Source organism: Abramis brama (genome assembly GCF_963993115.1).
Source record: "Abramis brama genome assembly, chromosome: 16".
NCBI classification, from domain to species: Eukaryota; Metazoa; Chordata; class Actinopteri; order Cypriniformes; family Leuciscidae; genus Abramis; species Abramis brama.
Window position 1 is genome coordinate 32718706 of NC_139978.1, and position 16273 is coordinate 32734978.

Below are 16273 nucleotides of genomic sequence, written 5' to 3' on the forward strand. Positions count from 1 at the left end.
ACGTTCCTCCCAGTACTAATATCATCCAGCATGACATCGAGGTCGGTAGTGCATTACCAATCAAGCAACATGCTTATTGTTGCCCAATAAGTAAGAGAGAAGCAATGAAAAGTGAGGTTAAGTATTTATTGCAGAATGGTTTCGCTGTTCCTAGTAATAGTCCATGGAGCTCGCCGTGCGTTCTGGTACCAAAGGCTGATGGGTCTTTACGTTTTTGTACTGACTTTAGAAAGGTAAATTCCGTCACCGTGGCTGATGCTTTTCCGTTACCGCGAATGGACGATTGCATTGACAGCCTTGGGTGTGCGAAATACATCACTAAGTTAGACCTTTTGAAAGGTTATTGGCAGGTGCCTTTAACCGAGCGCGCTTCTAAGATCTTCGCGTTCGTAACCCCTGATGCTTTTCGGCAGTACACGCGTATGGCATTCGGTTTGCGGAACACACCAGCAAAGTTTCAACGTTTAATGTCTATAGTTTTAGGCGAGGTTCCTAACTGCAATACCCAGCAAACACATTTACGTTGTGGCAACGTCTCTGGCACGTTGTATTTCTGCTATGGCAACGTCGCTGTCTACGTGCTCGCAACATTGTAACAACGTAGAATTGTAAGACGTGACAGGGCTGTAGCAACGTTGCTGCGCGACATTCAGCAACTGAGAGACGACATTCTGACAATATTTTTATATGGTGTATTTTGTTAGATAATTATACTTTTTATCGTTTATTGTTTATCTATATTATTATTTAATGGGGCTATCAACACCTGCAAGTGTAGCCTACACTTTGAAGAGTAAAAATGACAGAAGGTTTCGTTAATTCAACTTTATTAAAACTGCATATAATCAAATTGCACTTCCAAAAGTCATACATTTGTGAAAAAAAAAAAAAAGAAATAAAGGAATATACAAATTTATTTTAAGTATAATAAATAAAACATAAAAAGAAAAGGCAGATCAGAACATTTAAAGAACAAAACCGGGTCTGTATGGCGGACAGTAGCCGAAAGCAGGTGTCACCGGGGAAACATCCACAAATTCAGAGGAGCAAAGAAACGAATGAGACTAAATAGCGGAACAATCAAACGAAAAACTAAACAGTGCGAGCGATGCTACATTAATCACATTATAATTAAAGTTGTAGGTTGTGTTTGATAGCTGAGGTAGGCTAAACGCAATACTCACGTATCCTTGCTCGATGATGAATGAGAACACAATGAGCCCAACAACAGGTGGTTGGAATTTAAAAGGCTGATTTTCGCGCTTCAGGGCAGTGACGAGTACATTATGTAGTCCAGTGGTTGTCAAGACAGCGTTGGTACAACCTTAAGCAATGGCCCTGAACGGTGGTTTAATACCAACATTGTGACAACGCTGTAACAACCTTCACCACACAACGTAGTTATAGCAACCTTTTGGCCATGTTGTTAAAACGTTGTTAGAAGGTTGGCTACGTTGTGCCAACGTTCTGTGTTTGCTGGGTATCTACTTAGACGATGTAGTCATTTATTCGTCTACATGGGCTGAACACATGTTGACCTTACATGACGTGTTTCGCCGATTAGAAGCTGCTTCCTTAACGTTAAATAAAAAAAAAGTGAATTTGTTAAGGCTTCTGTCACCTATTTAGGGAAGCAGGTGGGAAACGGTCAGGTACGGCCATTGGACGGAAAACTGGCTGCTGTCCTCAGCTACCCAGTACCTACTGCGAGGAGAGAACTACGTAGATTCCTGGGGATGGTTGGGTACTACCGGTGCTTTTGTAAAAATTTCTTGAGTGTTGTTGCCTCTTTAACGAAATTGTGTAGTCCTAAAGTTTGTTTCAATTGGACTAATGAGTGCCAGCAGGCATTTCTCTCTGCAAAATCTCTCCTTTGCAGTGCACCTAACTGTCTGCTCCAGATGTGACTCGTCCATTCCAGCTTGAGGTGGACGCTAGTGCGGTTGGAGTGGGAGCTGTCCTGCTGCAGGAGGGTGCTGACGAAATAGGCCACCCAGTATCGTACTTTTTTCGTAAGTTTAACCGTCATCAGTTGAATTACTCAACGATCAAAAAACAAACTTTAGCTATGTTGTTAGCATTACAACATTTTAATGTTTATGTGGGGTCTAGTTCTTCTCCTGTCGTTGTTTACACGGATCATAATCCGCTGGTTTTTCTGAGCAAAATGTACAACCATAATCAACGATTGATGCGTTGGGCTTTAATGGTTCAACCATATAATTTAGAGATCCATCATAAAAGAGGATCTGACAACGTGGTAGCAGATGCGTTGTCTCGCGGATTAGTTTAAGTTTTCTGTGTGATTTCATGCAGAATCAGTTTTCTTTTCCCTTCTAAGGAAGGAAAAAATAAAAATAAAAAATCTGATTCTTCCTTTAGGGGGAGAAGTGTTACGGCCTCAGCCTTATGGGTGTTGCCTGTGTATTTTTGTGTGTGTTTGTTTCGTCTTCTAATTGGGGTTTCTTTCTGAGTGTAGGCTCTAGTGTTGTCACGATACCAAAATTTTGACTTCGATACGATACCAGACCAAAATACCTCGATACCGATACTGAATCGATACCACGGCAAAAAAACTAAAACAGTAAAAGTAATTGAAAAATATGACAGAACTTAATCATTGTTTTATAAATTAATTTTAAAAAGCTAAAAACTCACATGAACAGTATGATCCTGCCCTGCTTTATGACCATTCCCTCCCCTTTATTAAAAATAATAATAATAATAATAATAATTACATGTCAGTGTGAACGTCCTTACCAAGATGTTTGCAACATTCACATTATTATCAATCATGCTAACATTTACAAACCTTTCACAACTCTGAACAGGTTGGGATGACCAAAATCTTATTTCATGATACGAGTCATTTAATATTTTTTAAATGTAATTTTATAATTATAATATAGATATTTAATTTAATTGTATCTTTGTAATTAAAAATAAGCAAAAAAGCAAATTACAAACAATATGACAAATACTATAAGAGACAAATAAAATAAACAGTGCTTAATTTCTTTTTTGAAAGCTATAGACCTCTGTAGCTGAAACAATAAGGTCTTCACTCTATAAATTAACTATAGACTGAACATTAATCACACAGAATATTATGCTGCCGGTCCGGCCCTTTAAGACCTGCACGTATCCAATACATGGAACATATACGATTTATTTTTACAAACGGTTTACGTTCACTAAAGACATACCCGACTGTGTTTACGTGAATACTCGCCAGGACGTGCATTTTTACATATCATTTTGACTATTCAAACCTAATAGTCCGCGAAAGAGAACTGAAGTAGCGATCGTATGCTGTCTGAACGGCGTGTGCGCGCGCTTCAGGTCTGAGCCCGGCAGCGCGAGCACGTCCCGCGCTTTATTTTCTCATGCATGCACGTTTCTTTGTCAAGTGCTGCGCGTATATATTTTACTGTTCTGCTTCCGTTGTTTAGTAGTGAATGTACACGTCCTGACTCCTGCTGTCACACAGCTACGCAAATTAAGAAATACTGCTCTTATTATTTACTGTCACTCTTAAAGTACCGGTACTAATAAAAGTTAATATCGTATCGTTTTTAATAGCAGGGTATCGCGATACCTTCCTAGTACCGATACATCGTGCAACACTAGTAGGCTCCGCCCTTGCGCATCTGTGGCCCGTTGCTCTGATGGCTCGTGCTGAGCATATAAGTGGAGTGTGAAGGAGGGTGAGACACGCAATGGTGAACTCCGTGCGCGTCATGATGCCTAGCCGCTGATCAACTCAAGCTGTGTTCTTTGTACTGTGCTACTATTTTGTTCTATTTGTTAGCGTTTGTTATGTCTATGTTGACTTTAGTGTAGAGTAAATGTGTGTTACCTGTGGAGAGAGAAAAATTGAGAGACGTGAGTTTGTGCAGTCATTTATTAGTCTTAATAAATGTTTTAAACTGCTCTTTGCCTTGCGTCTCCTTTTATGTTGCTGAACCCTTTCGAAACGAGCATTTTAACAACAGGGGTTCGTAACACTGCCACTGAACACCAGCAGAGATAGACAGAGAGAGACGGAGGGAGGGGGAGGAGCTTCACTGTTACTCTGGAGAGAGATGCGAGAGAGACACTGTGCTCGTGATATGGCATGTTACAGATGGTGAAAGATTTCTACTGCAGTACTGAGTTTAGTAATGAACTTGTATGTAAATGGGTAACTAATGCCTGGCTGTACAAAATAATAATAATTCACAATATTGGTATTTGGCAATATTGTACTTGTTATTTATTTATTGTGCAATAAAAAAAAAAGCAAGACATTTATAAGACTTTAGTAGGAATAATAATAATAATAATAATAATAATAATAATAATAAACAAATCTAGAACATAAAATATGAATTTATGTCAAACGCATATTATCCATAAAATGTTTTCATTTTTCACACACTTCTATCTAAATTGTAAGCAAATGAGGGGAAAAAAATATTTGCAATGCTGAATTTCAGGAGTAAACCAGCATAAAAATCCAGTGAAAAGGTGTAATTGCGGAACAGCAGAGAATAGAGATCTAATTCATTGTTATGAATTGCTCGCAGAAGAGGTGCCTTCTGTCATTTTTTTGAACATTGGGATTACAGTGTGTATATGAAATGAGGATTTTACTTGAATGTTGAAAGTGTATTGAGTTCTAGTATTACAGTTCAGCATGCAGAAAATTATTTGATTAATCTGAATTGACTGATTCATTGATTAGTTGTTCATTCTTTCCTCTTCAGAAACTCTGATGCCGCCTTATACATCCGTATAGTCGTTAGCTGCCACAGTAATCTTTGAACCTGTTGAAAAACAAATGTATTCTGCTGATTTTGTTTCTGATTTGATGCAACAGTTTAAGATTGTGTTGTGTACAGCAGCATAAATGTGGCAAAACACACAGCTAAATAAACGTGTGTGGAGGGAGAACCAACTCCAGGGTAGGCATGTGACTATCAAATTTTCATGTTGCGATAATTGCTAAAGCTTTTATCACGGTATTCAGTATTATCACGATATTGAAATAAGTTGCAAAAAAATAATTTGTCGTACTATAACAGGTTTAATATCTTTTTCTTGTGACAAAAAGACCTCTTTTGAGATGTGTTTTCTTGTTCTTTTGAGCTTTTCTAAAACCAAATGCTACAACATAAATGATGTATACAGTAGTTTTATATGTGCAAATGAATATCAGAAATATGAGTTGTTTGGGTGAAATGCACACCTTTAGCATTGCTCTTAAAGCTGGCCATGATCACGGCTGCAGTCATGATGACGAGACCAACAACAATGAAGGAGAAAAAGCCAATATAGAATGAAGATACTCCTTCCTCATGATCATCCAAAACTGCAGGAAAATCTGAAAGCAAATACATGGACCAGCAAAACCACATGAATTTCACATGTGCAAAAACATATGTGGTCACATGTGAAACACATACTTTGCATATGGGAAACCTGTGGTTTTGGAACAGTTCCCATGTGTAATCTATGTGATCACATGTGGAAAACATGAGAAATTCATCTGATTTTTCTGTAATAGAAAAAATATACATTTACACTCCCAGGTCTTGAGACACACAGGGCACATACAGTATGAGATTTATTTCAAAGAGCCTGGATCCAACATGCAAGTATTAGGCATTAGGATTACAATACTTCTTTTATCTTTAATGAAACTGCCATTTGTAGCATATTTATGTTTTACCAGATAGACTGTATAGATCTCGCTGTAATTGATGTGCCCATATATGGTGATTAGTAATGTTGATTAATTTCATTTAGAAATAAATACAATCAGTTCTTACTTTTAACCAAAAATTATATATTAGTACAACAGCAAATCTGCTGACTTGCTCTGCATGTTGTAATACAACCTGCTCATGATGGGGGTGTTTTTATTTATTACTTTTAACAATTTTGAAAAGCTTTATTTATAGCCATTAAACTGTTACAAGAAAAATTTAAGTGACTTCCCTAGTGAAAAAAACCTATACGAAAATGTATTTAAAATACATTTATTTCATACTAAGTATACTACAAATCCATTAACATTTTTACTGACATATCACTTCATTCGCTTGACACTTACTGATATAAATATAATTAAACTTTATTTGGAGTACCTCTTTATTGCACAATGCACATTTCTTAAAATTAAGCCTAAAATGTGTTTTAATATCACTGTTATTAAGGATAGTATGATCACTGTATAATATAATTCTTTAAATGCAAGATATTTAAAGTGTACCTAAAGTATACTTGCAATAGTTCCACTTTAGCAAAATCAAATAAACTTAAGTATAGCTTTAGTTGGACCTCAGCACTATTTCCGGATAACTAAAGTGCATTAGTACAAAATTAGTTGTTCCAATTAAGCAGACTTTTAGCATATCAATTTAGTATACTAAAAGTGCAATTGCAGGATAAATATATAAATACATAAATATAAATGTATTTGTAGTATACTTAGTATAAAGTTTCAAATACATTTTAGTATATTTATTTTTCTTTAGGGTTAACTAAATGCTATTAAATTAAATTACACATATCTTCGATGCGACCATATGGCTAGTAAAGTTGATTAATTTTAAATAGAAATAAAAAAATAAAAAAATAAAAATTAATAATGATGACTTGCTTTGCAGTGGTAATGCGTTGTGCTCGTGTCACTGGGCTGAGCTTAAATGTACTTTTTACAATTACTGAACATGACATAATGCAACAGTACTAATATGCCACTGTTTTACTCATGGTTCGAATTACGTGGGAGCCAGTGGGAGCTGAGCTCCCATAGAGAGAGGATGAGCTCCTATGAAAGCAGTAAAATCATACACCTGTGGGGGTCTCTAAAAATCATCAGCACCATTATTTTAAATTACAAATAAAGCACTTTTTCCTTCAGACTACTGTAGCATGACTTGAAGATAGGACAAGATGCCAAACACATGGATCTCGGATCGTCATCACACTACATCCTTATTCTTAAATCAAGTGATCAAAGTGCTCGTTGCCGCTGGGATCAGTGGCGCGGATACTGTGTTCTCTTGTGGCTCGCGCACAGTCTTCACTCGGACGCGCGCTTCAATCCGTTGTGTAGACTCTCTATTCGTTCCAGTGAAATTACAAAACAAAATGCTCACAAACGTGTATCTGCCTGATATACAACCAATGATACCAGGCCCGGCTGCAGGATGAAATGACTGAGGGGGCATGTGAAATTGTTAAGGGGGCTTAACTTTATACAGTGAGGAAAATAAGTATTTGAACACCCTGCTATTTTGCAAGTTCTCCCACTTGGAAATCATGGAGGGGTCTGAAATTGTCATCGTAGGTGCATGTCCACTGTGAGAGACATAATCGAAAAAAAATAATCCAGAAATCACAATATATGATTTTTTAACTATTTATTTGTATGATACAGCTGCAAATAAGTATTTGAACACCTGTCTATCAGCTAGAATTCTGACCCTCAAAGACCTGTTAGTCTGCCTTTAAAATGTCCACCTCCACTCCATTTATTATCCTAAATTAGATGCACCTGTTTGAGGTCGTTAGCTGCATAAAGACACCTGTCCACCCCATACAATCAGTAAGAATCCAACTACTAACATGGCCAAGACCAAAGAGCTGTCCAAAGACACTAGAGACAAAATTGTACACCTCCACAAGGCTGGAAAGGGCTACGGGGAAATTGCCAAGCAGCTTGGTGAAAAAAGGTCCACTGTTGGAGCAATCATTAGAAAATGGAAGAAGCTAAAGATGACTGTCAATCTCCCTTGGACTGGGGCTCCATGCAAGATCTCACCTCGTGGGGTCTCAATGATCCTAAGAAAGGTGAGAAATCAGCCCAGAAATACACGGGAGGAGCTGGTCAATGACCTGAAAAGAGCTGGGACCACCGTTTCCAAGTTTACTGTTGGTAATACACTAAGACGTCATGGTTTGAAATCATGCATGGCACGGAAGGTTCCCCTGCTTAAACCAGCACATGTCAAGGCCCGTCTTAAGTTTGCCAATGACCATTTGGATGATCATGGGAGAAAGTCATGTGGTCAGATGAGACCAAAATAGAACTTTTTGGTCATAATTCCACTAAACGTGTTTGGAGGAAGAAGAATGATGAGTACCATGCCAAGAACACCATCCCTACTGTGAAGCATGGGGGTGGTAGCATCATGCTTTGGGGGTGTTTTTCTGCACATGGGACAGGGCGACTGCACTGTATTAAGGAGAGGATGACCGGGGCCATGTATTGCGAGATTTTGGGGAACAACCTCCTTCCCTCAGTTAGAGCATTGAAGATGGGTCGAGGCTGGGTCTTCCAACATGACAATGACCCGAAGCACACAGCCAGGATAACCAAGGAGTGGCTCTGTAAGAAGCATATCAAGGTTCTGGCGTGGCCTAGCCAGTCTCCAGACCTAAACCCAATAGAGAATCTTTGGAGGGAGCTCAAACTCCGTGTTTCTCAGCGACAGCCCAGAAACCTGACTGATCTAGAGAAGATCTGTGTGGAGGAGTGGGCCAAAATCCCTCCTGCAGTGTGTGCAAACCTGGTGAAAAACTACAGGAAACGTTTGACCTCTGTAATTGCAAACAAAAGCTACTGTACCAAATATTAACATTGATTTTCTCAGGTGTTCAAATACTTATTTGCAGCTGTATCATACAAATAAATAGTTAAAAAATCATACATTGTGATTTCTGGATTTTTTTTTTAGATTATGTCTCTCACAGTGGACATGTACCTACGATGACAATTTCAGATCCCTCCATGATTTCTAAGTGGGAGAACTTGCAAAATAGCAGGGTGTTCAAATACTTATTTTCCTCACTGTACCATCAATGAACAATACACACTGATAACTTGCTTAGTAAAAAAGATAAGCCAGCGTCATTTATTATGCATATATTAACCCTTTCACGCTTAATTTTAATATTTTGGCTCCCCATAGTGTTTTTTCAAGGCGACTGTTATTTTAGAACGTTCCCCCTTAATGTTTCCATGGCGACGCGTCATATTTGTCACGTGACACACCGCAGCCACAATAACACTGTTGACAGATGTATTGCTTTTATTTCCTTTTCACTTTTTATTCAAAATATTCACAAACTTGCTTACCATGTCATCAACTATCTGATATTCCGATTCTCAAAAATGTGTATGTGAGTGTGTTTGGTCATTTAAAAACCTTTATAAATAATCTTGATTTAATCTAATCTTGAAATGGCTGTTTCAATTGCGCCGCAGTTCAGAGAATCCTGTGAGTCATCAGTTTCTCCCGAAATACATGCAAGAAAGTGGCCGGTGAACTGTGAGAAGAATAGAGTAAACTTTATAGTTAACGTTACTTCCAATGTGTTTGTCTGATATATAACCCACGTCGGCAAATTATATTTGAATAGATTGTTATTGCTGCTTCCACAGGCATCGGTGTGTATTTTATAAACTCCAAATGTATTGTTTTACTAGTGCTTATGCGTATTTAAATGTCTGAAACCTAAAACAAACATTGTGAGGTTGAAAACATCCGTCTCTGGCTCAGCTCAGCGCCAAACAACGCGCGAACGCACAGTTTGAATCTGGCAGTTATGTCGTCATTGAACATTCTAAATCCCATATGTGGGACCGTCACCGTACTCTCAGGGGCACTGAAATAAAAATCCCATATATGGGACTGGACCGCTCAAAAGGTTAAACATTTCATTTGTAACCATGAATACAAAAATGAAACTGAGGGGGCACAAATCAGATCTGAGGGGGCAATGCCCCCTTTTGCCCCCTCGTGGCGCCGGGCCTGAATGATACACATAATCGGATTTGATAAAAAAAAAAAAAAAAACTATATGAGTACGGATTCGAACCCAGAACCTCTGACACGCTTGGCAAAAGTTCTACCACTGAAACGACAAATTAAACCAAATGTACTATTTAAATTGAATTGTGTTACCAACGCTTTTTTAAAATTAAATTTGTATTATATTTACACATTTTTATATTACATTATTAAGCTACTATTAGCCTGCTCATAGGCTACTTAAAAAAAAAATTTTTTTTAAAGAGACCCCCACAAAGATGAAATCATAATTCGAACCCTGGTTTTACTGCCATTAATTCGTTGGAAACCTCATTAAACACTCTACAGGAAAAATCTATAATTTTAAAGTGTTTAGGTACATTGACATATGTTGAGGTGTCAAAATCTAACATGCCATCATAACAGCATTAAGATTACAATACTTTTGAAAATGTAATTTGTAGTGTATTCACAGTATGTTTTACCAGATGGGCTGTAGGTGTACGTCTCACTCTGACAGTTCACCACAGAATTAATCTCATGCACACAGGTGAAGGAAACAGGTGGGCTCACGTTCACTTCAAACACACACTCTTCATCTGAATAACACAGTGGGTTCTTCAGTGTGTAGTTGTGTTCACCCGCCACTGACAGCTGGAAAGAGCTCTCAGTGAACCTCCTGCCAAATGAACACATCACTATCACGTGCTCTCTGTCCTGCATCTGCCCAAACACTGCGATGCTGGGCACTGGGGCATCTGAAATAAAACACATCATGCTTATTAACTTTTTTTTCATCAAACTGAGAGTCAAGATGAAACAAAAAATATTAAATATATATATAGTATCCTCTCATTCACTTGTCTCATTCACTCCAGCTGAATAGTGTTGGTGTTAGGTTCTAAATTTCAGCACTGGGTTGCAAATATTGGGCATAATTTTACTCATTCCCACAGGTTTCGCGCTCACCCATTCTATATAAATGGCGCACACATAAAGCCACCTCTCAAACTAGAGACCTGTAGGGGAGCGCGGGGCACAACGTAACACGGGGCTAGTTGTAACACGCTTGTTTTAAATACTTCCGCACATGCTTGGATGACGAAACTTTGTGTATTTACTAGTTGCCATATCAACACTATATAGAAAAAAAAATTCCGGCAAAATTTTTTTTTTTTGAAAGATATCCATAGACATTTATTAAACCATAGCAAAAGTAAATTTCTTACTTAAGTTAATTTTTCATCTCTATTTTTTTGTGTTTATTTAAAATAAGACAAATCTGATATTATTTTAATCTCCAAGATGTTATTTAACAGTTGAGATAGTTATTTAATGCTTCGCTAACTAGCAGAAGACACTAGCAGGGTTTAAATCCCGGGCATGTTGTAACACTGCGTTACAATGTGCCCCTATTAGAAATATGCTATTATATTCTATACTTTTATTAATTTTATTGAGAAAACGTGAGAAAAAGGTGAATAAAGACTGAGAGTCAATGTTCAGAAATTACTAATTATTTATTTGTTTTGAACTATGTTGTATAGCTGTGTTTTCATGTGTTCAGTCAAAACTCAAAAATGAGTTTATATTTAATTATTAAAAATTGGCATTATTTTATATGAAAAAGTTTTTTAATTGTATTTTATTTAGAAAATATTTTAGTTTGTTTTGTATATTTTTTTTATTAGATCAGATAACATTTTAAGCTGTCATATGTTATGTTACAATGTGCCCCACACATGTTACAATGTACCCCACCTATGGGGCATGTCACATTTCACTTCCATTCTTTCGGGGTATATCAAGAAAAACGTATATAGCCTACTGTATTAATAAAACAAAAACACATAATTGTACTAGACATATGGGAAATTAATGTGGGAAAAAATAAATACTCTGAACCATAAGTAGATTTACACAAACTGAGAAAGTCAAAAAGCGTTACTTTGTGCCCCGCTCCCCCCTACTCCCCTGGTATATTAGGGACTTTAAGCAACAGCCTCTGGTGGAACGCAACGGCATTCTGGCGTTGTATTGCGCATGCGCGAACTTTGCGACGTTCTACTGTAACGGTCTACTACGGGAGAACAGCTGCTTTGCTGGAGTCGCTACAACGTGAGAGATTAGGTAAATAAATGTTATGTTTTATGGCATATGACATTGTAATTGCATCAGTTTATGATTGTACCACTATTCTTTTATATAATATGACTATATCATACTATTATATTATACTTCTCTTGCTTTTTTAAATTACATTTTTTTGTATCTCAATAAATGAATTAATGCCGCGTTGCGCTGTCCTGTTTACGGTTGCTTAGTGATTTTTACGTTTTTGGCTACGGCGGTGTGACAGCATACTTCCGGTCGCCGTAGCAGTTTCATTCGCAGCTGTTGCTTAAAGTCCCTAATATACCGCTGGACCCAACGCAACAGAGTGCGGCGCGGGATTAGATTTGATGGCCAAGTAAGGATGGGCGTATTGTAGGGGCTGGGCGATATGGCCAAAAAAATAAATAATAAAGATACATTTTTTTTATATCAGTCGATATCGATAATTATCACGATAAAAGTCAAATCTTTATTTCTTTCAAGTTTAAAGGCAGATTTTTGCTCCTAAGTGAAATATGTAGAAACAAGAGCGTTAATTGTGGTTTTAAACTACTCTTTATTGTCAGAACATATCATGACAAACACTACCAAACAGGTGAACATTTCACAAATCAGAGGTAGAACATTCAAACATTTGTCATTTTTCCTTAACAAAATAAATATCTTTATTGGATAATTAATTCCTTAGTTTCTGCATGTGCTAATTTTTATTTGGTAAAATGTAATATTCTGACTGTTTGAGTTTTATTAAACTTAATCATTGGTCATCCAGTATCATGCATTTAGATCATGATAACCACAGATAAAACCAGGCATAGCCTACAGCACCTCACTATCATGGCAAAATGTAACTTTATGGTTTCTATGGTATTTGTATGAAAAACAGTAGCCTAAATACATTATTAAATACTGTAATTATATTCCATTAGTCCTCTAATACATTGTCTACATTAATAATATAATACAATTCAATATGTATATCCCACATTTCATGGTGCAGTTGATATTACTAGGCTAACGTTACAGTAAATCCATGGTAAATGATGGGAATTTGTAGACGGAAAAGCCTTCTGACAGTATCGTTGTGCACAGTGTTTTTCCTGTTTGTCAGCGCTGTTTCATCTGCCTTTAAACTGGTTTAAATCACTGAGACATTTGTGTTCTTCGCTGAATTCAAGCGCTTCTCACTGGATCTCGTGACCGAGACCGATCAGAGTAAACGCATCTGCTCTAGTGAGCTCGCGCTGCGCTGCCGTTTGGACTTTGAGCCGAGCGGATAAATGGTCCGTGTGGCGCGCTGTTCAAATGAGTTTCGCTTTTTTCAAAAGCGGAACGCTTTTGGCGCATAAACATTATCGAACATTTATCGAACTCTTGATATCATTTTATCGAGAAAAATTATATCGCGATAATTATCGTTATCGTTTTATCGCCCAGCCCTAATTGTAGGGATGCACCGATATGAACATTTTGGCCGATACTGATAACCAGGATTCTTTACTTGTACTAAAGTACAAGACAAAACATGACATGAAAGCATGTGGCCGATGTAAACACGAGCCGCGTGCTACACAGAACAACACCCGTCTACAGAGCGTACGGCCTGAGTGAATTCGGCATGCTCATGCCGGTTTCACACTGGGCCAGACTTCCTGCTAGCCACCACAACAAAATGTTTTCGCAGTGTTTGTTTCTTTAGTGAATATAGGTGTGTTGTCTTACTTTTTTTGGGGCAGAAGCCCCACTTTCCAGTGATGTTGTAATCTTTTTCTGTGGAACACCACAGCTGACCATCTTTCCTGCCATCCACAGTGCAATCAGCGTACCACTTGTTACCAAACTTAAAAGGGAAATAGCATGGTTTCCCAAATGAATTACCACCTGTACTAGATATCTCTGCGGAACATAAATAAATGAAATTAAGGGTTTAAGTTTAATTTAGAATGGTTTAAGAATTTAAATGACAATAAGGACACTGAAGTCTGTCACCTAATTTAACAAATGCTAACATCACACAGGGAAATTCACAATAAACATTAAATATGAATGTTACATTTTATCATTATAAAGGGCTTAATGGTTGTCCAAATATCTGTTAGGTGGACTTTTGGTCGTACCTTGATATCCACGAGAACACAAATTTTCTTCGGTCCCATAAATCAGCCAGTGACTCCAAACACCTGTTCCATTATACAGCATCATATTTTTATTAACATCATGTCCATAGTTCAGGTGCAGTGGATGTCCCTTCAATCCAAACAAGTTCTCATCTTTACATTCCCAGGTTTGTCTGGGGTTAGATTCATTGCAGGGCAGAAGGATAATTTTGGCCCAGTTTTCGATCTTCTCGGCCCCCAAGCAGAGACTATAAGAGAGGCTGATGATTCGTGAAGAGGAAATCCATCGGAAATGCTGTGCCTTAGATGATTCATCACATGGTGCAGCCTCTACATTAGCACTGATGACTGTCACACATTTGTTGTGGTCCTCACTGTAGATAAGGAAGGAGCTGGTTTCTGAATGTATGGAAAATTATATCAGACAATGTAAAAGGCAACACATTACAACAAAGTTTACATTGTAAACTTAATAAACTAAAAAAAACTAGACTAAGGGTGGTTCCAGGGTGGTTCTCAGGTTATGCTGGGAACAACGCAGGAAAACCACCCCAATTGAGCTCTAAGAATGGAAGCTTCTTCAAGCTCAGCAAGATGTCTCTCTGAAGTGAGAGGAGACCTAGCTACAATCTACACCAAGAACTGCTTACCAAGGAGGCTCACAAAAGGGGAGCGGGGGCTGCAGGATTACTTTCTAGAGCAAGAGGAGGCCTAACAACACTCCATCTTAAAGACCGTTCCACCAAGGAGGCTCACAGAGAGCCATACCACTCGATGTTATTGCCTATAGCGGAATGATCCTGAAGTCAGAACAAGCCCATTACAGGGAGCGGAGGACCTTGCCCAAAAAACGGGAAGGTTCTACTTAATGCTCATCCTAAATGACCAATGGGAGCTGCCAGCTAAGGCAACAACCATTGCAAAACCTATAATATGACTTGGTCTCTAGGCTCCAGCACTCTCAGTGGTGTGTAAACCCGGCTATTGGTCCAATATTACGGGGAAGGTATCTCTGCGCGTTACTGTCTTTCCTTTTACGCAACACAACAAGTTTAAATGGAACACAATTCTCAATTCTGTATTTTATCGTTATTTCATCTGACTCCATAAATGAAAAGGTTTTAATGATATCTGTGCATCATTAAACGTGAACGAATATTTGATTATTCTTTTAAACTCTGATTATATTTTACCCGTTTAGATCAGGAAACTATATCGCTTTGCAGTCCTTCTCTCGAGGTTGCACGATCACAATCTCGTCAGTCTGATTTATCAAAACAGAGGTAATTGGCTAAATATCTGAGATTTGCCGTATTCACACGTACAAAATAACAAGACACTTACATAGCCCCCTTGAATGCCACCTCAGGAACTTAATTAAATCGTTTCACTTTAGTAGAGGTCATGACCACCATAAAAAGACGTTAGTCGATCAACTTACTTTTCTTAAAATGGCTTTAGTTTAGTCAAGCCTGTGGTATATCCACGTACACTTATCTAAAGGAACATTAAATTAGAACAGAGGTTATGGACGCACCCGAATCCAGGTTGATCAAACAGCATTTACTGATTATAGACGGAAATAACTCGCCCCCCTCATTCAAGTACACTTGAATCTGATATCAGTATTAGTCGTCACTAATGTCTAGCGCAGGCTTGTGGAAATATACGGATCCTATAATCTAAAAGGGATAAAACAATCTCAGAGTCAGTCAGAATAAGATCAAACGTTTCCAATTTATTGACAAGGTAATGAAGTAATAATTCAAAATCTAATTCAAAAGAATAAAATCATCAGTGAAGCATAACAATAATAATAATTAAGAAATCACGGAATTTGTAGAAATTACCTGTCAACAAAATTACACACAGCGTTGTGTGGGCAGTCAACCTACAGACTCCTCAAACTTTTCTACACCTTTTCCTTATATACCCAGATAATTCAATATTCTTACCAAATGGTGGCGTCTGTCATTGTAATTAGATTTTGGTTCCCTATTCAGGGATTCACATTGTGAGATCAGAATTTGTATTTGAATAGGTTCTTGTTTTACATACAGGAGGTATAGTCTGAATGGAGGATCTGGGGGAGGGAAACACCTTTAAGGGACACATCACTTTTCTCATATTTTATAACTTCTTTTAGCTTTTCATTATGGTTGGGAGAATGAGACCATTTTACCTGGCGCACTGAGACACTTTAAATGATATCAAACATGCATAGATACTACTTGT

General features: G+C 37.7%; 1 protein-coding gene across 1 annotated transcript in view; it reads right to left on the reverse strand.

Annotated features, from left to right (window-relative positions):
* Positions 1–210: 210 nt before the first annotated feature.
* LOC311066617 (uncharacterized protein) overlaps positions 211–16273 on the reverse strand; it is a 30915-nt gene continuing 14852 nt past the window's right edge. Inside the window, exons 2-6 of the mRNA XM_084087898.1 lie at positions 14039–14437; positions 13644–13817; positions 10292–10564; positions 5231–5365; positions 211–4808 (exon numbers count right to left, since the gene is read on the reverse strand). Of these exons, the coding sequence (XP_083944024.1) occupies positions 4765–4808; positions 5231–5365; positions 10292–10564; positions 13644–13817; positions 14039–14123 (711 nt within the window). The 5' untranslated portion in view covers positions 14124–14437 and the 3' untranslated portion in view covers positions 211–4764. The remainder of the gene's footprint in view (positions 4809–5230; positions 5366–10291; positions 10565–13643; positions 13818–14038; positions 14438–16273) is intronic.